This window comes from Mustela nivalis (genome assembly GCF_964662115.1).
Source record: "Mustela nivalis genome assembly, chromosome: 8".
Classification (NCBI taxonomy): domain Eukaryota; kingdom Metazoa; phylum Chordata; class Mammalia; order Carnivora; family Mustelidae; genus Mustela; species Mustela nivalis.
The window spans coordinates 113,526,979-113,550,919 of record NC_139027.1 but is presented as its reverse complement, the minus strand read 5'-3'; the positions used below and the strand labels follow the sequence as shown (position 1 = coordinate 113,550,919).

The window sequence follows — 23,941 nt, the reverse complement described above, 5'->3', positions numbered from 1 at the left end:
CTCAGTGAGACCCTCAGCAAAGAGAAAACATAGAAAAGAGTAAATCAGAGATGAAAAACTCAATTACTGAAATTAAAAATACACTAGTGGGAATAAATAGTAGACTAGCAGAACAGGTCGGAGGACAGTAATGAAGAGCATGCTGAACAGTAGAGAGGAAAAATAATAAAAAATGAGAATAGACTTACGGAATTCAGTTAACACCATCAAGCATAGTAACATTTACTATAGGGATCCCAGAAGAAGAAGAGAGATAAAGGGGTCAGAAAATTACTTGAAGAAATAGGAACCCAAAACTTACCAAATCTGGGGAAGGAAAGAAATAGGAAGCACAGAATGAACTAAAAAAAATCAAATTAAGGAGGTCCAAGACACACAGTAGTTAAAATGGTTAAAAAAAAAAAAGAAGTGATAAAGAGAGTTTTAAAAGCTGTGAGAGAAAAGAACGAAAACATTTACATACAGAGGGAAACCTCATAAGGCTATCAGTTGATTGTTGAACAGAAACTTTCCAGACATATCTTTTGGGAGTTATAATTCAGCTCACTGCCATTGTGAAGTAAGTTAGAGAATTAAAAATAATTGGTAGTGGCCTGTGTCCATTGATAGATGAATGGATAAAGATGTGGTGTCTGTGTGTGTGTATAAATATAATGGAATGTTACTCAGCCATAAAAATGAATGTGATTTTTGCAATAACATGGAGGATTGAGAGAGTATAATGCTAAGTGAAATAAGTCAGTCAGGGAAAGACAAATACCATATGATTTCACTCATATGTGGAATTTAAGAAACAAAACAAATGATCAAAGAGAAAAAGAGACAAACCAAAAAAAAGTCCTAACTATAGGGAACAAACAGATGGTTACCAGAGGGGAGGTGAATGGGATGGGTGAAATAGGGCTCATCGAGATGAGCACTGAGTCACGTATGGAATGGTTGCATCACTATGTTGTACACCTGAAACTAATATGACAATGTATGTTATTCTGGAATTAAAATTAAAAAAAAAAAAAAGGGGTGGGAAACAGATCACAAATGCCGGACTGGTAACTATTGGGCTTTCAAAGCCATGGTTGGTTTAAAGCGTTGGTTCCCATCATATGCCAACAAAAATCCATTGACCCAGAAGATTTTATGAAGTCCTGTGGAAGCCATCAGGATGGCTCTGTGGAATGAGAAAATACATGTGCCACTGGTTTCAGCAGATGGACTCCAGGTGGCCATCCCCAGGGGTTAGGGGCCAAGCGGCACTTGCTGGGGGAGATGCTAATTCAGTTGGTGAAAAGGTGGATGAGAGGCCCTAAGCCCCTGACCTCATGCTATATAATTGCTATATAATTAAATTGGAATGTGAGTGTGGCAAAAAAAAAAAAAAAAAGTTTTAAGGTAATGCCTGTAAATATTTTTCAAAAATCAGTGTAGTAGACCACAGTTCCCACAACTGCTTATTGTGTTATACATAACTTTAGGTGACATCTTTTCATGGCTTCCCTCTCTTTACTCACTCACTCTCTGAACCAAGGATATTAGAGGTAATGCACGTGCCTTTACTACTCCCCCTTCTACTGCTAGACTTCTTTCAGCATGATGTTAATTTTACATTGTCAAGGTTTACTTCTCTATTCCAATCATAACTGTCTTCCTTGTTTAATCTATAGGTCATATCTAACAAAAAGAAGAGCATTTATATTTTTATGATCATCTTTGTTTAACAAAGTAACAAGGAAGGCGGTCAAATGCCAAGAAAAGGAAATGTAATTTATGTTATTGTGTTGTTTTGTTTTTTCCCTTAAAAGAAACGATCCATGTGTCAAAATCAAAGGAAGTTCTCTTTCTACTCTCTTGCATTCTTCCTTATTTTAGTGTGCTTCATATTTGGACTGTGTTGTTTAGCGCTTTTCCCACCTTTTGAAATCAGATTTCTGTCTGTGGTGTTCTGAAGTAATGAGAGTCTTCATCCTGCTGGACAGTGATCAGTTCTTCTGGAGTTGTCTTGGACTCTAGAACATCTGTTTTCTGTCTTTGAGCTTCCTATCAGATATATTGATTGGACTTTTCATCTGTCTTTTAAACTTTTTTCACCCTTTGCTTTCTCTGTGCCATTTTCTAGATTTCTTTGGCTTTTTTGTTTGTTTCCTATAAATATTTGATTTTTATATACAAATATTTTTTAAAGATTTTGTTTATTTATTTGACAGACACAGATCACAAGAAGGCAGAGAGGCAGTCAGAGAGAGGAGGAAGCAGGCTCCCCGCTAAGCAGAGAGCCTGATGTGGGCTCGATCCCAGGACCCTGGGACCATGACCTGAGCTGAAGGCAGAGGCTTTAATCCATTGAGCCACCCAGGAACCCAATATACATATTTTTACTTTTCCTGATCTCACACTTGTTTTCTCATAGTTCCCTTTTTATAGCCACTTATTGTTTTATAATGGTAGATTTTCTCAGAAACTCTTAGGCAGCTTTTCATTTGTTTCTAATGTTCTTCTTTTCCCTGAATTATTGCCCTTTCATCCTGAAATATCTGATGAGCAATGAGAAATTTTTGGGGTTAAGTAGTCTAGATTTCTTTTGCTATATTATAAGTAGGAGTTTTTCCTCATGAGGCATGCCTCCTGGTAAGAAGTTAGGAGTTTTGACTATCAAATTTTACTCAGTGAATATGTTTTTGAATCAGAGTTGGGTTTCTCAGATGCCAGAATGAGGAGGCTTTGTTCTGGAGCTGTGATGCCCTCATTAGATGCTGTTACTCCCCTCACAATAGATGAATCCATTACTCTAGAACAGTGCTCTGGGTTTTGTTAAACAGGAAAGCCTGGTTTGCTGGAATGCTCTCATTCTTTGCTTACCTACCCACCTACCAAAGAATTCTGAACAGCTATTCTGTTACTTGTCTTTCAGTTGATTATCCTATTTCCTTTTAGCCAGCCACTGAAAGGATGTTTCACCTATGTAAGAAGAATTCCCTACTCTCCATTCCTGCCAACTCCAACCTAGAGGCTCCCACTTCTCTTAGATCCTTGTAACTTTTTCCTGTGTATATTTTGGACTTTGTTTTATTTATCTATACTTTCCCACTTGCTGTTTTCTAAAATGTCAGGAGGTCTTATTGGTAACACCTCTGCACACCCTAAAACTTCTCTTTACCTATGTAGTAACTGCCATTTTGGAGAGAGGGTAGGCAAGTGTATATGCTTATCCTGCCATCCTTAATAGGAAACTGCTGAAGTAATATTAGATACACCGTTGAGCTTCCCCGCCCCCCCCCCCAACTAATCTGCTCTTTATCTAGCTTGGTACCTTGTGGGTGTGAATAGATGACATGTTGAAAAAATTAAAGTCAGTATCTATACTCATTGAAAATTGTTTAAATTTTTAGAATCCAGGAGCTGATGTCTGATGATCAACGAGAAGCAGGTCGGATTCCACGAACAATAGAGTGTGAACTTGTTCACGATCTTGTGGATAGCTGTGTCCCAGGAGACACAGTGACCATTACTGGAGTTGTCAAAGTCTCAAATGCTGAAGAAGGTATTATATAAATCTTTTCTCATTTTGATTGTTTCTTAAAAATTTGCCAGCATCTTTTTTGAAGATACCTTTGAATCTCCACTAATACAGGGAATTCCTTATTTCTTACATGGGTGAAACTTTTACTTTAAAATAAAGGTTTATTTGTAGCTTAGTGTATGTACCTTTTTTTTTTTTCATTCTGTTTCTTTGTAGAGAAAATGAAAATACCAATTATTGTATTTCATACTTTGAAATTTACAGGTTCTCGAAATAAGAATGACAAATGCATGTTCCTGTTGTACATTGAAGCAAATTCTGTTAGTAATAGCAAAGGACAGAAAACAAAGACTTCTGAGGATGGGTGTAAGCATGGAGTGTTGATGGAGTTCTCACTTAAAGACCTTTATGCCATCCAAGAGATTCAAGCTGAAGAAAACCTGTTTAAACTCATTGTCAAGTATGTATGAGATTATCTGAGGTTTTGTTATGTTATGTACCCCATAGGGGTGCTCTTGGCTACAAGTAAAAAAAACTAGTCAAAATGGTTGCAAATTACAGTTCATAGGTCAAAGCCAGCCCACTGCCCATTTTTTTTATGGCCCATAAGCTAAGAATGGTTTTTACATTTTTTAATAGTTGAAAAAAATACAATTTTGTGACACACAGAATTATATATAATTCAAATTTCACTTCCTACAAATAAACTTATTGGAACACAGCCATAATCATTCATTTATGAGGTGCCTGGCTGCTTTCCAGCTGCAGTAGTAGAACTGAGTAGTTGCAACAGGGAATGGCTCACAGATATTTACTGTCTGTACCTCTAGGGAAAAGTTTGTTGATCCCCGTGTTTAATCCATAAAGGAAATTTACTGTCTCAAACTAGAAGTTGGTTACTGAACAGAAGTAGTCATGGGACTTTGAACTCCAGTCATTTCAGTTAACTGTACATAAGGGGTTGTTTACTTTTAAAAAGCAAGAAAGAGATTCAGATAGAAGTCACTTATATTCAGTAAATATTCGTAATATTCTTTTATAAAAAGATGCAAATTGAGGCAACCTTTGCTTTAGTGGTTAAGAGCTTTTTTTTTTTTCTTTTTTTAATTTTAGTTAAATCTAAATTAAAATCCCACTTCAAGCACTTACTTCCAGTGTGGTTGGAAACATGTTACTTATTACCTCCTTCATTTTTCTCACCTTAAAATAGAAATAATTCCTGCCTCAGGTTGTTCCAAGGGTTACATGAGATTTTATAACATACTTAACACAGTTAACACAGCATGCTGTTACTTTAAAAGCTTTTAAACAATTTTTTGGATGATTTTGAAGAAATAGGAAAACAAGAGAGACTGAAAAACAGATGTACCTAACATTAGTAAAGAACTGAGGTTTTGAAATGCGTTGTGTTAGAACACATAACCCCGTTGTGTTTTCCTTACTTGGGCTTAGGACACTAAGAGAATTTGACCGTTTCTTTCTTTAATATGTTAGTCAGCTGAGAAAAGTATAGAGTTCCTCAGGGGTTCTTTGTCCTTAAACCCTCAGAGACTTCTCTGAAGAGACAGCCATCTATACATACCCTGGGAGAAGGGGTGCTCTGAGCTAGAGTAAGGGTGTGATCTGTGGAGCATGGACATTGTGGTGAGGGGGAGGAGCCGGGTGGGGAGGATCCACCTGGCTGAAGATCAAAACACCTCTTTGATTGGTCCCTCTTACCCATTTTGAATAAGAAAGACCTTTGCAGTGGTCCTTCTGCCATACTAGAAAGATTTTCCCACAGGTTGTTTTTACCCTTTAGTTCTATATTTGGGATTTCAGCATTAAAACTAGAATTTTCATGGTTGTCCATTTGTTAATCTTGGAGGGCATGGCAAATTAGGCAGGCTGCCTGGTTTTATAAATAAAATTTTATTTGAACACAGTGCCATCCATTCATCGATGTGTAACTACTTTCGTACAAGTTAAGTAGCTGTGACCCAGACAGTAAAACTGAAAAGATATCGTTCTGGCCTTTTAAGAAAAAGTTTGTCCACCTTTGCTAGATTAACAAGTGAAAGGAGAATGGAGAAGACAGTGGAAGGTTGTTTTAGTTTGGGTTTCTTAAGAAGCAACAATTTGGGTAAGCATTTATTTGGGAGGTAATCCCCAGGAATACTGGTAAGGGAATGGGAGAGTGAGAAGGGGTGGTAATCCATGTATGGTGCCTAAAGTAGAAGACTGTGATTATGAGGTCTTTTAAAGGCTGGTGATAGATCCACAGTAGAACTTTTAAATGCTTTGCACAGGGGCACCTGCGTAGCCTAATGGTTAAGCATCTGACTCTTGATTTGGGCTCAGGTCATAATCTCAGCGTCCTGAGATTGAACCCATGTTGGGTGTGGAACCTGCTTGAGATTTTCTCTGCCCCTTCCTTCCCCTGCTGTTGCTCACTCTTTCAAAAAAGTAAAATGCTTTACAAGTATTGTCTCCCTTACACAGCCACAATTTTTAAAGCATTCTTCCCTTTATGAATTAACCAGAATTTCGAGAAGCTGTCAGAGTAAAATGTCTTGAGTTGTTTGAGGGATTTAAATTTTATGTTTGCCTTTTCCCTTTTTTGATGCTAAATAAAAGCAAGTTAAGCAAGTTATAAAGCAGATCTTCTAATGGATTGATGAAGCATAAATAAGAATTTATAAGTCGTATTCTGTTTTTCAGCTCACTTTGCCCTGTCATTTTTGGTCATGAAGTAAGTATTTCATCTTTACCCAAAAATATATAAAGTTGGCAAAAAAGAGTTAATTTTTATAAGCCATTTATTTGTATTTCAATATGTCATTGCTCTTGATAAGCGAATGATATGAAAAGCAAACTATAGCTTCATTGTATGAACAAGCTTCTTACTAATTTGAGCTAATAGGAATGAGGTACCTTTAAAGTGACTTGGGGCACTAAGTGTTAAAGCAGAAGCTAGTAAGTATTTCCCAGTTTTGTGGAGTAGATTCATGCCTTGCAAGGTAGGTCTTTACTCACTGCCTTTTAAAGGTACTTCTTTGGTTTTATGTGCTTACTAGTTCTTGCTTTCTAATCATTTACCTTATAGAAGTTTGTATTGTAAGTTAATTTCTTTAGGGAAAAAAGTAAAGTTCAATCATGTTTTTTAAAAAATTCTCAAGTAAATGTAAATATGGAAGGAGAAGCATCCCTTTTTTGCTGTTCATCTTTGTGTCTTTCTCAGTTTTGAGGTTTTTCTCCTCCCCCCCCCCACACCCCCCTTTCACACTTGAGCTTGTTAAAGCAGGCTTGGCATTAGCACTTTTCGGAGGAAGCCAAAAATATGCAGATGACAAAAACAGAATTCCGATTCGAGGAGATCCACATGTCCTTGTTGTTGGAGATCCAGGCTTGGGAAAGAGTCAGATGCTACAGGTAGGAAATCAGTCATCTAATATTTGATATATTCCTTATGAAATGTATGACTGATTAATAAGTGAATTTTCTCAAAGCTTCTAATATCTGTGTTCCAGAGGATAGAGTTAGTCTGGTGGTAAAAGTGAATTGGGGTTTGTGTGGGTAATGTGTCACTTTTCTCTGGCTGTCCTTTCAAATAGAGTCCGCTTTCTGTCATACAGGCTTTGTAGACATGGTGGTCTGTTGAGATGTCAGCTATTGTGAAGTGTTAACCATTTCTCTAATTCCTTTTTTTTTGGTATCAGCTTTGCTAGTCTATTTTGTTGCGGCTTCACCTATGAACAGAATAGTTTCAGAAAGTAAAGAGCAGGGAAGCAGGGTCATGCCTTCTTTCTTCACAAAACTACATAAACACTGTATTAAGCTTTAGGAACCATCTGATAAAGATAAGAGATCTGTGTACATCTCCACTGCTTCTCTGTGAGTTTTAAGTAAGGCAACTTCTGTGACCAACTTCTTGTTGGTGCCCAAGAATGTTCTGCCTCTGCCAGTCAGAGCTTAGCAGTCTCCCACCAGGGCTTATGATGGCCCTAGTAGGTTCTGCTTATTGGAATTCTTGTGGTTGCCTGGGAATGACACCTGGTAATCCAGTCATAATGTCCTTTCTGAGAATGCCCATGTGTCCCATTCCTTCTGACCAGCCCCAGTGTAGAAAAATGTGACCAGAGGGGCACCTGGGTGGCTCAGTCATTAGGCGTCTGCCTTCAGCTCGGGTCATGATCCCAGGGTCCTGGGATTGAGCCCTGCATCAGGCTCCCTGTTCTATGGTGAGCTTGCTTCTCCTTCTCCCATTCCCTCTGCTGTGTTCCCTCTCTCGCTGTGTCTCTGTCAAATAAATAAATAAAATCTTTAAAAAAAAAAAAAAGGAAGGAAGGAAAATGTGACCAGACTAGGGATCTCTTTGTAAGTAGTCCTGTGGTTACTGAATCTTTGTTCAGGGGAACTCTGACTGCATATCAGAATCATCTTTGGAACTCTGAAAATCCTGGGGCATGCCCTAGTCCAACTAAATTAAGAACCTCTGGATTAGGGTTCTAGTATATCTGTGTGTGTATAATCTTCCACAGGTGATTGCACTGGGCAGCCAGTATTGAGAACAGCTCTGACTTCACCACTGCATTTATAAGCCCACTGTCCTTCAGCTTGAGTCTTGATCCCAGGGTTCTGGGATCGAGCCCTGCATCGGACTACCTGCTCAGTGGAGATTCTGTTTCTTCCTCTCTCTCTGCTGCTCTGCCTGCTTGTGCTCTCTCTCACTCTCTCTGTCAAATAAATAAGATCTTTTAAAAAAAAAAATTATTACTTATTTAGGGGTGGCTGGCTCAGTCACTTAAGTGTCTGTCTTTGGCTCTGGTCATGATCTCAGGGTCCAAGGATCAAACCCCGCATCAGGCTCTCTGCTCAGCAGCAAGTGTGCTGCTTTTTCTCCCTCTGCCCCTTCCCCTGCTTATGCTCTCTCTTGCTCACTCCCTCAAATACATAAGTGAGACTTAAAAAAAAAATTTTGAGAGAGGAGAGCAAACTAGTGCACCTGCTAGCACAGCAGGGACGGGCAGAGGAAAAGAGAGAATCCCAAGCAGACTCCTGTCCAAGTGCAGAGCCTGACATGTAGCTCAATCCTGCATCTTGACCCAAGCCAAAATCAAGAGTCGGAAGTCCAACCAACTGAGCCACCCAAATACCCTTCTCATACTCCTTTTTAATTTAAGAAATAGTTCTTGGCAGATGATGGTTTCAAAATAGATTTAATGGTACTGAAAAAAATTTAATACCAAGGAATGACACTGGCAGTTTTTTCATGTTTTTTAAAACCTGGGATAATGCCATTTAGTTTAATTTAAAAATAGAAACTGTAATATTAATAGAAATTAAATGTTGTAGACAGTGGAGTGTGTTGTATGTAAGTGTTCTAGCCCTGCTAAACCAGAGTTTTAAAAAATTAGGTTAACATTAACAGTTACGAATTGTTTACTGCCTTTCATTGGATATGTGTGTCGGGTACCAGATTAAGTGCCTTACATACATGATCTTACTTTTACTCCTCAGGGATGTAGGTGATAAAACATAAACTGAGGCTCAGAGAGATCTGAGAGCAACATAGTCAGTATACAGTAAAGCCAAGATTTAAACAGTCTTCCTGACTTTGGACGTCCAGGCTTTTAGTTCTTATGCTATTTAACCACTTTTCTGACCTGCCATAGCTTGTTTACTCACAAGGTCAGCATTATTGAGCTATTTTATTACCTGCTATACAAAGAAGCATTGAAACCTTTGAAATTAAAATTGGCCCTCATGTATTTTCTATTTGAACTTGAAAATGAAGCATAAAATGAAACTGTGTGTGTTCATATGACCACAGACATCAGAGGCAGGCTGCCTGGGTTTATACCTTCATAGCAGTGTGAGTTACTCTCTGCAGGCCTTGGTTTTCTGTCACAAGATGGGGATGTAATAATACCTTGCTATTAACTGTGGTAGTAAAGATTATACAGTAAAGCTGTTAGAAGAGTACTTGGCATATAACTGACATTTGTGAGCAGTCACTATTAGCTGTTTTTCCCTTTTACTTTGTCTGATTCTTTTTCTAATTTTTTTTAAGGATTTATTTATTAAAGAGCACACGGTGGGTGAGGGCCATAGGGAGACAGAGAGAGAATCCCAAGCAGATGCCATGCCCAGTGTGCAGCCCAATGCAGGGCTTGATCTCACAATCCTGAGATCAGGACCTGAACCAAAATCAAGAGTCCAATGTTCAACTGCACCACCCAGACAGCCCTGGCTGATTCTTTTAAACCTTCTGTTTCCCTAGGCAGTATGCAACGTTGCTCCCCGTGGTGTGTATGTTTGTGGTAATACCACAACCACCTCTGGCTTGACTGTAACTCTTTCAAAAGATGGTTCCTCTGGAGATTTTGCTTTGGAAGCTGGTGCCCTTGTACTTGGCGATCAAGGTAAGAGACCAAACTCTCCACTGTTGACAACATTTAATTTCCCTAATATTACAGCTTCTATTTTTAAATTGAGCCAAGGGTTTTAAAGGCATTATTCCAGATCTAAGTAATTAGTAGTTCTGGAGCTTTGGGCTGTTTTTTTAAGACTTTCTCTTTCCAGTTAATTTCTTTACATTCTGTTCAAGAGGCATTTGGATAGCACTGTATCATCCAGTGAGTTGAGAATGAGTACCAGAAAAGAATAACTGGAAATACAGTTTATACTGCAGAATTGAAACTGGTACTTACTGTCATTCATTTTCAGAATCCTGCAACAGACACAATTATATATTGCTCCTTGTACTTCCCATTTCATAACAACCATCACATTTGTGATCATTTATTTAAAGCCTGTTTTAAAACTTTACATTAAGCAGGGGGATTTCGTCATCCTATTAACTGCCATATTCACATTGCCTAATACATAGGTGCATAGTCAATATTTGCTGAGTGCCTGACTATTACTTAGCCCAGCATATCATCTGGATTATGATAGTTCAAGGATAAGGTGAATGTTTTACTCACAGACAAGACTTAAAATAAGAATTTAGAGCTATTACTTTATAATTAGAGGTTTTGCTATATTTTTAGCCCATTTCATTGGATGTTTTTCAGGATATGACTGCTAGTTTATAAGAAATCCACTTAGAGGGCTCAATAAGAATTGAGCTTTGTTACCCAAGTTTCTCTTGGTGATGCTCTAACCCTACTGAAAAGCATGTTCCCTTGCATGTGTCAGGCAGTGCGCAGATTCCAGTCAAGGTCTTTCATTCCTTTGCTTGTCAATGACCTCCACATTTCTGAATCCTCTCAGCACCCACACCTGTCTGCCATCCCCCCCACACATTGATACTTTACCTCCTTGGTTTCCAGGACATTATACTCTTCTGGTTTTCTTCTCATTTCATTGACTGTTCCTTCTCAGTCTTGTTCTTTATCTCCCCAGCCTTAACTGGTTGGCACCTCCAGATGCCTCTTTCTTGTGCCTTTATTTTCTTAGTCTGTGTTTACCTTCTTGATCTTATCTAGTCTCATGGCTTTGCCTAGCTATTTGCTGAAAATTTCCAAATTTATATCTCTTCTTCAAACTTAACGTGTCTTAAGCTGAAATCCTAATGTTCCCCTTCAAACTGATTCTTCTTACAGGCTTTCTCATCTCAGTCAGTGATAATTCCATCCTTCTGTTTGCTCAAATCAGAAAATGTGCATTCATCCTTGATTTTTGCTCATACCCCATATCCAGTCTATCAACAAATACTGTGGGCTCTATCTTCTGTATATGTCCACTATCCAGCCTCGTCTCTGTGGCTGCTGTCATCTCTTACATGAATTAGTAGTGCAATCTTATAGTGCCTGTGACCACCCTTGCCCTTCCTGTTGTTCTTAACAAGGCAGAGCTATCCCATTAAAACTCAGATCAAGGGGCGCCTGGGTGGTTTAGTGGGTTAAAACTTCTGCCTTCGGCTCAGGTCATGATTACACGGTCCTGGGATTGAGACCCGGATCAGGCTCTCTGCTCGGCAGGGAGCCTGCTTCCCTTCCTCTCTCTCTCTCTGCCTGCCTTTCTGCCTACTTATGATCTTTGTCTGTCAAATAAATAAAATCTTAAAAAAAAAAAGATCGAGTTTATTCTTCGGCTCAGAACCTTCCAGTGGCTTCCTGTCTCACTCAGAGTGAAAGCTCAAGGCTTGACAGTGGTCCAGGGCTATTCACATTCTGGCCTTCAAATCATCTCTTTTGCCTCATCATCTGCTTCTCCCCTCTTATTCTCCAGCTACATAGCCTTCTGGCTATGCCTGGAACACAACCAGCACTCCAGGGATATCACATTCCTACTTTAGGCCTTTGTATTCATGCTTTCTTTACCCCAGATGGGTCTGCAAGGCCTGGTCCCTTTCTACCTTGAAGTTTTTGCTCAAATGTCCTCTCCTTACCCAGAAAACTGATCTTACATAATTATGCCTATGTCTTGCAGTTCTTGAAATAATACTATCTTTTGAATATAACTGTATCTTATCTCACCTGTTTGAATGTAAGTCTTTGAGCTTTTTTTTTTATTTTTTATAAACATATATTTTTATCCCCAGGGGTACAGGTCTGTGAATCGCCCGGTTTACACACTTCACAGCACTCACCAAAGCACATACCTCCCCAATATCCATAATCCTACCCCCCTTCTCTCAACCCCCCTCCCCCCAGCAACCCTCAGTTTGTTTTGTGAGATTAAGTGTCACTTATGGTTTGTCTCCCTCCCAATCCCATCTTGTTTCATTGATTCTTCTCCTACCCACTTAAGCCCCCATGTTGCATCACCACTTCCTCATATCAGGGAGATCATATGATAGTTGTCTTTCTCCGCTTGACTTATTTCGCTAAGCATGATACACTCTAATTCCATCCACGTTGTCGCAAATGGCAAGATTTCATTTCTTTTGATGCTGCATAGTATTCCATTGTGTATATATACCACATCTTCTTGATCCATTCATCTGTTGATGGACATCTAGGTTCTTTCCATAGTTTGGCTATTGTGGACATTGCTGCTGTAAACATTCGGGTGCACGTGCCCCTTCGGATCACTATGTTTGTATCTTTAGGGTAAATACCCAGTAGTGCTATTGCTGGGTCGTAGGGCAGTTTTATTTTCAACATTTTGAGGAACCTCCATGTTGTTTTCCAGAGAGGTTGCACCAGCTTGCATTCCCACCAACAGTGTAGGAGGGTTCCCCTTTCTCCGCATCCTCGCCAGCATCTGTCATTTCCTGACTTGTTAATTTTAGCCATTCTGACTGGTGTGAGGTGATATCTCATTGTGGTTTTGATTTGTATTTCCCTGATGCCGAGTGATATGGAGCACTTTTTCATGTGTCTGTTGGCCATCTGGATGTCTTCTTTGCAGAAATGTCTGTTCATGTCCTCTGCCCATTTCTTGATTGGATTATTTGTTCTTTGGAGTTTTTGAACTTTTTGAGGGTCACTCTCATATCTTCATTTTTATAGCCCTCACAACACTTGCCTATGGAAAATGCTGAATGAGAAAATACTGAATAAAAGTTAGTTAAGAGGAGTGTTTTGTTTGCTGTAAAAAAGGCACAAATTCTTAAGTGTATGACAGTTCATAATTTTTTTTAAAAGATTTTATTTATTTATTTATTTATTTATATGACAGAGAGAAACAGCCAGAGAGGGAACACAAGCAGTGGGAGTGGGAGAAGCAGACTTCCCACGGAACAGGGAGCCTGATGCAGGGCTGGATCTCAGGACCCTGGGATTATGATATGAACTGAAGGCAGTTACTTAATGACTGAGCCACCCAGGCACCCTTGACAGTTCATAATTTTAACTGCTGGAAACAATTCAATACTTTATTATGAAACAGTTTCCATCCTGTGAGATTTGGAGCTTGACCAAAGAAAGCTTTTGTCTGTATTATTTTACTGTGATTATAGGTATTTGTGGGATAGATGAATTTGATAAGATGGGGAATCAACATCAAGCCTTGTTAGAAGCTATGGAACAGCAAAGTATTAGTCTTGCTAAGGCTGGCATGGTTTGTAGCCTCCCTGCAAGAACATCCATCATTGCTGCTGCAAATCCAGTTGGAGGACACTACAATAAAGCCCGAACAGTTTCTGAGAATTTAAAGTAAGTCTCTTCAGATATTTATATTTATATCTTTAATATAGTGAATCCTTATAAATCAATAAGATAACAGAAGACATAATCGTTCACAGAAATGGAACCTTCCAGTAAATGTACTGTTTGAGGACCACAAATTAAAACAATGAAATACCATTGATAGCTCTTAGATTGTCAGACATTTCAAATATTTATAATCATTGACAAAGGATTGGAGAACTGGGTTCTCACATATTCAAGTTAGCATACGGAAGGACAACTGGCATGTTTATCACTATTTTTCTTGAGAGAGCAAGCATGAGCAAGTGGTAGGGGGTGCAGAGGGAGGAGGAGAGAGAGCTCAAGCAGGCTCCATGCCCAGTGCAGAGCCTGACCAAGGGCTTGATTTCACAACCCTGAGATCATGACCTGAGCCAAAAATCAAGAGTTGGACACTTAACCAAATGAGCCACCTAGGTACCCCGTTTATCAGTATTTTAAATGTACATTCACTTTGTTTTAGTCAGTTCTACTTTTAGGAAAAATACTCACAGAAATAGCCATGCAAGTGTACAGAGATATATTTACAGGTGGGGTATGATGGCATTATCACAACCAAAAATTGGAAACAACTTAAAATGCCCTTTGAAAAGGAAGTGGTTAAACTATGGCAAGGCTGTATGGTGGAAAGTAACCTTTTCCAAAACGGAAGTAGCTCTGTATGTGCTGATAGCTCTGTGCTTTACTGTTAAAAGAGCACATTTATAGGGGCACCTGGGGGGCTCAGTCAGTTAAGCATGTCTTCAGCTCAGGTCATGCCAGGGTCCTGGGATGGAGCCCCGTGTCAGGTTCCCTGCTCAGCAGAGAGCCTGCTTCTCCCTCTTCCTCTGAGCATCCCCTGTTTGTGCATGTATGCTCTCTCTCTGTGTCTCTCAAATAAATAAAATCTTTAAAAAAAAAAAAAACACACACACATTATATTCTTATAAATGGGTATGATCCCACTTCCAAAAACAACGTTTGTATATGCTTTCTCTTCTAATTTCTTCTGTGTACGTTGGACAAAAAGTATAGGAAGGGGGAAATAGATTGAAATGATGCAGAAGTGAGAAAAAGGACAAAAGGATACCTCATGTGAAAAACTGGAAGCTTTGACAGATGATGGATAAAGAAGATGTGGTATAGCTACATATAGTGGAGTATTATGCAGCCATCAAAAATGAAATCTTACCATTTGCAACGACATGGATAGAACTAGAGGGTATTATTGCTAAGTGAAATAAGTCAGTCAGAGAAAGACAACTATCATATTATCTCACCGATACGTGGAATTTGAGAAACAATGCAGAGGATCAGAGGGGAGGAGAGGAAAAAATGAAGATGAAACCAGAGAGCAGACAAACCATAAGAGACTCTTAATCTCAGGAAACAAAGTGGGGGCTTCTGGAGGGGAGGGGGTTAGGGGAGGGGATGGGGTGGCATGGTGATAGACACTGGGGAGGGTATGTGTTGTGGTGAGCACTGTGTATTGTGTAAGATTGATGAATCATAGACTTGTACCCCTGAAACAAATAATACATTCTATGTTAATTTAAAAAAAGGGAAAAAGACCAAAAAAATGGAAGTTTAAATTCTAGAGGGAAAAAAACCAGATTTCCTAATGCCTAATGTTTGATGATAATACATACCTTTACTATAGAAATGATACATAGCAAAATGTACAGTTGTACTTGGAAAAGCTATACCACCCCACCAAAAAAGTCCATCTGTTGGTTTTTCTTGATAAAATGAAAAACTGCTATATTGGAAAAATCAGAAAGATCCTGTTGAACAAGGACTTGGATTCTGGTTTTTAGAGGTATCCAAACCTGCTTTAGGGCCTTGGCCAATTCTTTAATCACTCTGGATTTTAGTTTTCTTGTCTCAAATAGAAGGATTATCTATTGGTGGTATCAGGGAAGATGACAAGATGACTAGACAGAACACAGCATTTTTATTATAATGATTATAATGGCTTGGTGTTTTTTTTAAGTGAGGGGAGGAGAGAGAGAATATTAAGCAGGTTCCATGCCCATGGAGCCTGATGTGGGGCTTGATCTCACAGCCTGAAATCACGACCTGAGCTGAAATCGAGGTGGCACCCAGGTGTCCTGATTATAATGACTTCTAAGAAAAAGTAGGCTTTTTTTTTCTAAGTGATCATGGATGCATTGAGAGACTCTTTTGGTGAGAGAAAAAGTACAAAAGTACAACTATAAAACCTCTGGTGAATGATATACCATGTATCTTAGAATTCAAAGTCACTGTGAAGCTCACCATTAGGTAGTAATATGGAAAACAGAGATTGTGGGATACCTGGGTGGCTCAGTCGGTTAAGCATCTGCCATCAGCTCAGGTCATCATCCTGGAGTCCTGGGATTGGGCCCCACATTGGGCTCCTTGCTCAGTGGGGAGCTTGCTTCCCCCTCTGCCTGTAGCTTGTGCTTTCTCTCTCTCAGACAGACACACAAATAAATAAATTTTTTTAAAAAACAGAGATTGAGAAGGGACCTTACCTCAACTTATGAAAAGTAGGTACATATATGGCTTGTTTACATGTTGAAGGGTGTGTGGCCTGGTGTCTCTTCAGAGTTGGTGCGTGTTATCGAGTCCAAAAGCTATTGCTTGTTTCTTCAACCTAAACTTCATTTTTTAAAAGTTCTATTGACATGGAACTTGAATAGTAAACAAGTAAACAACTTGAATAGTAAACCATTTTCTATTTGCTTTGATTCTAATCAATTTCTTCTTTTCTTTATACCTTTTAGAATGGGGAGCGCCCTACTGTCCCGATTTGATTTGGTCTTTATCCTGTTAGATACCCCAAATGAGGATCATGATCACTTACTCTCTGAACATGTGATTGCAATAAGGGCTGGAAAGCAGAGAACTGTTAGCAGTGCCACCGTAGCTCGCATAAACAGTCAGGATTCAAACACTTCTGTACTTGAAGTGGTGTCTGATAAGCCCTTATCAGAAAGATTAAAGGTAAGCTTCTGTTTCTTAATCATTCAGATTGGTTGTATTTGAATGTCAGAGTTTGGTATGTTGCTTTCATACTGAAACCTTTTATATTGCAATAGTAGGGTTCATGTAAACTTTAATTGAAATAATCTAAGCCAGCTAGACTCAGAGTGTTTGTCTTACTTGGAAAGTCTTTTAGAATTTTTTTATGTATCTAAACAAGTTATTTTAACAGAAAGATTTTATTTGCTATCGTTGTAATGTTGGGCCTTTTTATCATGTTTTAGGTAGTTCCTGGAGAAACAATAGATCTAATTCCCCACCAGCTATTGAGAAAGTACATTGGTTATGCTCGGCAGTATGTCTATCCAAGGCTATCCACAGAAGCTGCTCAGATTCTTCAGGATTTTTACCTTGAGCTTCGGAAACAGAGCCAGCGGTTAAATAGCTCACCCATCACCACTAGGCAGCTGGAATCTCTGATTCGTCTAACAGAGGTTTAAGTTCATGCCTTTTTTTTTTTTTTTTAAATTAAAAACAAGGGGAAGAAGTGATGTGATTTCTCTCCATTTCCTGCATATAATTAACTCAATTATTCTTCAAACTAAAAGACATTAGAAATGGATGTATAAAAGTTCTTAAAAATGTTTGGTCAAGGGCGCCTGGGCGGCTCAGTCATTAAGTGTCTGCATTTGGTCCAGGTCATGATCCCGGTGTCCTGGGATCAAGCCCCGTGTCAGGCTTGCTGTTCAGCAAGAAGCCTGCTTCTCCTCTTCCCTCTCCCCCTGCTTATGTTCCCTTTCTCGCTGTCTCTCTGTCAAATAAATAAATAAAATCTTAAAAAAAAAAAAAAAAGGCAACAAAACTTCCACACAACCATTTAAAAAAATGTTTGGTCATATCTCTTTCATAACCAATCAAAGTATAGCCACTTCTTTCTAGGCATGAGACTAGCACCTCCCATGCAATTTTTCTTTTTTCCCCCTTTTATTGACATTTTAGACTCTTGGAGTATGACAAGTGGTTAGGTTTATTAAGGATTCTGAGATTCTAAGTTGAATATATAGAAACATGTGTCAGTATTTGATTTGATACATGGCAGGTCCATAAGGATAGTACCTATTTTTCTAACAGCAGTAACATTTATTCACAGATTCAGAATGCTAGGAAACTCTGGCAATTAAAATTAGCTGGAGTTTGGGCTTTTTGCATTTAAAATCAGATTATCCTTCTGTGTTGTTTTAACAGATTGGTTAGGCATGATTTCCTGAAAGTAAAGGCAAGGAAAAACCACATGTATTTCATAATCAGTTTTTCTGAAATGAACACTTAGAAAGATATATGTTAGTAGATACAAACAGATTTTCATCCAGATTTTATTTTATTTTTTTTTAAGATTTTATTTATTTATTTGACAGACAGAGATCACAAGCAGGCAGAGAGAGAGGAGGAAGCAGGCTCCCCACTGAGCAGAGAGCCCGATGCGGGGCTCGATCCCAGGACCCTGGGACCATGACCCGAGCCGAAAGCAGAGGCTTTAACCCACTGAGCCACCCAGGCGCCCCTTCATCCAGATTTTAAACGAGTGATTGTTTTCATGCTCAAATTTTCAGATAATTTTATTCCGACTTTTCATATTTTAGTCCCCCCCATCAGTTTTTGTGCAAAATGAATAAATGAAATAAACTTTGATATACTAACTGCTCAGTGTAAATATACTTTTGTTATGTAAAAATGCTTGTTTTCTTTCAAAGGCACGAGCAAGGTTGGAATTAAGAGAGGAAGCAACCAAAGAAGATGCTGAGGATATAGTTGAAGTTATGAAATATAGGTAAGATTAGCTGCTGTTTTAAATGAAATACCAGTCATCTTTTCATCTCAAATTATATATTTAATTAGGCAAAGCTAAATTATTTTTATGTAGCCCATTTGATTCTCTGAACAAACTATACTTTCTTGGTTTAAAATATCTGTGTAAATCTTTATATTAAAAATGTGTTTTTTTGAATGGGTAATACATTCACATAGTTCTAAAATAAATTAAAGAATACGTATTTTGAGAATGCTCAAAAGCAACGTCATAATAGGTAAAATCATCAGCACTTAATGACTACTAACCCTTTCAACCAATTCCTAACGTATTATCTTTTGTCTGGTGCGTCGGTTTAGTATTACAGTGCCTACACTGTCCATTTTCTCTTTTACATGATTCAGTACTGGTTTTGAGGGATCTTGTAGATGAAATTTTTTACCAAGCTGGCTTCATTCCCTCTCCAGTTGACTTCATTGTGTTGGAGACTCTCCATTGGCCATTTATAAGCAACCAGGTAGTCTACGAATTACAAGACTGTCTCCTACAACGTGCTACCGGAGGTTTGGTGTGCTAGCATATGACATAGAAGAGTGCCCAACAAATACCGGTTGTCTGCCTGACTTCTGGTAGACCAGACCAGTAAGAAACCTAGAGATTGCCCTAACAGAGATCCTTTTTTCTCACTAGAAAACTAAGTCAGTGAATCTAACCAAACTTACAGAAAATCTGGATTCTAAACTTTTTTCCCCCCAGTTAAAAACAAGGACAAGCAGTAGGGACTTCTTGTTTAATGACAAAAAGTTGCCTCTTTGTTTACATTCTTTCTGAGCATCTTGCTCTTAAACTCTCCATCTGTGTGGGTGGGGCTAACATTTCCTTTTCCATTTAATGATCTCTCACCCTTTGGGCCTTCTGGCCTGACTCTGCAAAACAGTGTCATGTGCTTCTACTTCATAGACTTTTGGCTATCAAGCAAATCAGGGATCAGACTACCTTGTCACCTTCTTTTACCTGTAACATTCTATTTTTGAAGCTTCACCCTTATTTAGTTTCCATAGGCCTCAGACCCCAGACATTGCCGCAAGCAGCCATCTTTTATTTCTCCACAATAAATCCACTGGTCTGATTTGTTCTCATATCTGAGCATTACACTTAAGATAAATTATTCTTTCAACCTTTTTGATAAAAATGGTATATTACTAATTTGTTATTGGTTTTGCATGTCTGAATCTTCATCTTGGACAATGTTTACATGTACTTATCCATTCAAGAGGAACTTTGTGGCATTTCTTGTAGAACTTTATGTTTGTTTCTACTTCTCAAAACTGCCTTGCTGGTAACTCTGAATTAGCCTTAGGCTGTCAGTTTACTTCTATGCTTCAAAAAAAGTTACCTCATTGTTAACTATAAACAGTACCTACGTGACATTACCAGGTTGTTTCTGTGAATTGAATATGCTTTACTGACTTTCATAAAAATTTTCAGATAACGAGAATAGGCTGATTCCTAGTGATTGGAATTACCTGCTGTTATTTCCATAGTATATTTCAAGACTCAGTTAAACACACTGAGACTAGGTTGTGAATTAAACTTTCCATACTTTCTGACCTTAGTCTATACTCTGTAAGAGCAGAGACTTTATCTGCTGTACTTACTTCCAGGATCCAGAATCATACCTACCACACAGTATGCCCTCAGTAAATATACTGTATTGATAGTAAAGTTAACTGTAGTAATCATTTTTCAGTCATTAACTCATTTCAGAGTTTCTTTCTCTTGAGTTTTTGAATGTTTGCCCTTAATGTGTTTTTGAACCTGTAAAATTACATTTTAACTTGGAAGCAGTAGTCAAAATAAGAAATATCTAAACTGTGATACAGTTGATCATAATGGCAATCTTGTAAATTTATATTTATTTTATAAAAACTAAATGTTTATGGGTAAAAGTTTACATAAGTTTTCTTTAAAATTAAAAATATACTAAGAAGGGGGCACTCTTGGGTGGCTCAGTTGGTTAAGCGACTGCCTTTGGCTCAGGTCATGATCCCAGAGTCCCGGGACTGAGTCTCGCATTGGGCTCCTGCCTCAACAGGGAGCCTCCTTCTACCTCTGACCCTCTCCTCCCTCATGCTGTTTCTCACTCTCTCTCTCAAACCAATCAATCTTTTTTAAAAAATATACTAGGAAGTATAGAGCCATCTTGAAAGATGAAAGAAAATTGAGTTTGTTCTCTTTCAGGAAAGTGGCTCAGATATTTATAAATCTTCACATCTGACCCCATATAGTTCAGATTCATATCCACTCATTGGCTCTGTAACCTTTGGCAAATAACTTACCTTACTAGACTTTCCTTCTTCATCTGTAAAATGGGAATAAGAATAGTCCCTGAATCAGAGGATTGTTGGGCTAAATGGGATAGGATATGGCGGTTAAATATAATTAAGGCGAACATAAGTTGTTAATAATTAACATAATAGCATAAAGCATTTTTGAAAAGTATCTTATGAAAAATAAGCTCTTGTTCTGTTACAGAATGGGGACTGGATCCTGGACAAAAAAATCAAGCAGCATTCAGAGACCTTGAAGGATCATGAAAGTTTACTTTATGCTGGCAGGCTCAGAGGAGAGTAATCTCTCTAGGTCTGAGCCCCAAGCACAGACAAAGGGGGTAGTCTATACACTTTTACTTCCATCAAAGGGGGTAGTTTATACACTTTTACTTCCATATCTTTGCCACTCTTATGGCTGTGGCCTGTGGGCCTAGGTGGGGTTAGAGGAAAACCTGGAATGGCTCTGGGGCCGGGATTTGGATTCCCTTGCTGGATTGGTCGGCCGCCTCAGAACACAGATTTATTTTATCATTCCCCCCTTTGATGCCCTTTTAAATGCCTGGTTTAGAGGGCATCATTTTTATTATCTATGGGCAATAGTAAGGAGCAGCTGGAGTCTGATCTTGGCAATGTGTGATAAGCCTGGTAAGGGCATTAAAAATACAAGGACCAAATGCTACTGTGAGGAGGAGCATAAGGAGGGGGCCGATGAGGGGGCTGAACCAAGGGAACCATTTGCTAGTAACGGTAATGCGAGAGTTGAGAGGTCCCCCCCGCCCCCACCAATGCCAGGTCAGGCAAGCTAATGGCAGTGAGGAGGAACAGCACACCACGTAGCAGAAGACCAGGACTGACTGGGGTCAGGAAAACTATGATGAAATGTGCTTAGGAGTAGACCTCAGTTGTGGGTCCACAACCTTAGTTAGAGGGAGCCATTGTGGCTAGCCGGATAGCAGGTAAAACCTGTGGACAAGTAAGGGCAGTAAAACACCCTAGGATTACTCAGTAAACAACAATAATGGCAAGTCTCTGGGGGAAAGTCCAGTCAGAAGGGGCAACAGTATAGAGTCCAGCCCCTAGGATGAGGAATATCATGCTGATGAGAGCAAGGGACCACAGCAAGCAGGTGTTCATTATTTGGTGGGGTCTCGTCAGAGATGAAGCCAGAGCAGATCTGTAGGGTTTGACTGGACTTTCCACTGGTGTGGCTCTTCATCGGAGTGATGGGCTTTTTTTCATTCTGGAGTGTTGGACCCATAGGGTGATACCAGAAACCCTAAGGGTAGTAAGGGTGGTTAGAACAACAATGTGAGACCCTGTCCACTGTGGTTTGAGGGGGTCCTTTTTTTCATCTTTGATCTACACTGCCTGGAAGGAGTGTACCTGGGACCCTAAGGAGGTTGGGGCCCTCTCAGGGCCTTTGTAATTATTTAAGGTGGTCCCAGGGCCTGAAGGGTTTGCTTTGTTTTGTTTCATTTTGTTTTGTTTTGTTTTAATCTCCAATTTTTGATGGAAGTTTCCTGGAAGACTCCCCAGGCATGGGGGAGGCCATCCATATGCTAATTTGAAAGGGGAGTAATGTAGAGTCCCAGGTGTGCAGCAGGCATGTAGGAGTGGGGGTAGCAGATTTGGCTATGGAAGGCTAGTCTCCTGACAAAACTTTGCTAAGGTTCCCTTGAGGGTGTGATTCATTTGCTGTTTTCCCTGAGCTTTGGGGCTGGTAGGCAGTGTGGAGTCTCCAGGTGATGCTGAAAGACTTGGTTAAGACCTGTACAATGTCTGCTACAGTGTGGGCCCACTGTCACTATGGATTGTTAGTGGCAGGCTGAACTGAGGCACGATCTCCCACAAGAGGACTTTGGCTACTTCCCGGCTTCACTCCATCCTGGTCGGGAAGATTTTGACCCATCCAGAGAATATGTATACTTTTACCAGTGGATTCACTAGCAGTGAATCCACTGCTTGGCTGCACGTTTGTGAAGTCTATTTCTAGATCTTTGAAAGGGGTTACTTCCATCCCAGGACACCTGGCAGGCGGGGGCTGCGGTGCAGGTCGAACATTATTTTTAGCACATGTTATGCATTGCTCACTGGCTGCTCGACATAGTGCTGGCTGATGTAGTAGTACTTTTTGGAGGGCTTCTAAAGCAGTTTTTTCTAGGTGGGTGAGTTTGTGATATTTTTTGACTAGATGTCTTCCTGTTGCTGTTGAGATGAAGACATGCCCATCTGGCATCCTCCACCAACTCTTTTTAGTCCAGGTGGCCCCCTCAGCCATGTCCTTACTGGCTGTGGTCTTGGCAGCTTCATCTGCCAGGTGATTTCCCCGTGCTATGGAGTTGTCTCCTTTCAGGTGTCTTTTACAGTGCAGGATTGCTACTTCTCTGGGAAGCCAGATGGCTTCGAGGAGTTTTAGTATCTCTTCTTTGTTTTTGATAGCTTTTTCTGCGGCAGTTAGAAGGCCCCTCTCCTTGTAGATGGCCCCCTGTATATGCACAGTAGCAAAGACGAACCAAGTCAGTGTGGATGTTGACCCACTTGCCTTCATTGAAGGTGAGGGCTCCGACTAAGGTGTATAGTTCCGCCTGTGGGGCTGACTGTGCAGCTGGTAATGCCTTAGCATCTAAGACTTCAGTGCTTGTGGTCACTGCATAATCTGCTTTCTGGGCACCTTCTTGTAGGAGACTTCTGCCATCACTGAACAGCACAAGCTCTGGATTTTTTATGGCTTGATCCTATAAGCCTGGACAGCTTGCATAGACTTTATCAGTTACTTTGTAACAGTTATCGTCTGGTTCCCCTTCTTCCGTTGGGAAAAAGGTTGCTGGGTTTAATGTCCTTACTGTTTTGGATTCTTGCAGAGGAGCCCTTGGTGTTGTGTTAGCCGAGAGTTGGAAAGGAGGCGGTGTCCCTGTGTGTTCATGAGGGTCGCAACTGTATGAGGAACCTTGACATTAAGTTCTTACCCTGGGGTGAGCTTGTCTGCCTCCTTAATGAGTAGGACTGTGACTGCTAGCACCCTGAGGCACGGTGGCTATCCTGCTGCCACAGAGTCCAGTTGCTTTGACAGATATGCAGCTGGCCTCTGCCAGGGCCCAATAGTCTGGGTAGGTACCCCGAGTTCTTTTTTGTGTATAAAGAGATGGAAGGGTTTTTCTTATTTGGTAGGCGCAGGGCTGGAGCCCACCTCAAGGAAGCCTTTATCTCTGTGAAGGCAACC

General features: G+C 39.7%; 1 protein-coding gene across 4 annotated transcripts in view; it reads left to right on the top strand.

The window, feature by feature from the left end:
* The window catches only part of MCM8 (minichromosome maintenance 8 homologous recombination repair factor), a 46,497-nt gene that overhangs the window by 17,787 nt on the left and 4,769 nt on the right, over positions 1-23,941 (top strand). For 2 of the 4 annotated variants that reach the window (XM_082744421.1, XM_082744424.1), the window contains 9 exons: positions 3,384-3,535; positions 3,779-3,974; positions 6,215-6,245; positions 6,785-6,925; positions 9,777-9,918; positions 13,407-13,602; positions 16,383-16,602; positions 16,866-17,075; positions 18,333-18,409. In XM_082744421.1, the coding sequence (XP_082600547.1) occupies positions 3,384-3,535; positions 3,779-3,974; positions 6,215-6,245; positions 6,785-6,925; positions 9,777-9,918; positions 13,407-13,602; positions 16,383-16,602; positions 16,866-17,075; positions 18,333-18,409 (1,365 nt within the window). Of the gene's footprint in view, positions 1-3,383; positions 3,536-3,778; positions 3,975-6,214; positions 6,246-6,784; positions 6,926-9,776; positions 9,919-13,406; positions 13,603-16,382; positions 16,603-16,865; positions 17,076-18,332; positions 18,410-20,923; positions 21,007-23,941 lie in introns of those variants that run through there. The other 2 variants (XM_082744423.1, XM_082744422.1) reach the window with 2 other exon arrangements.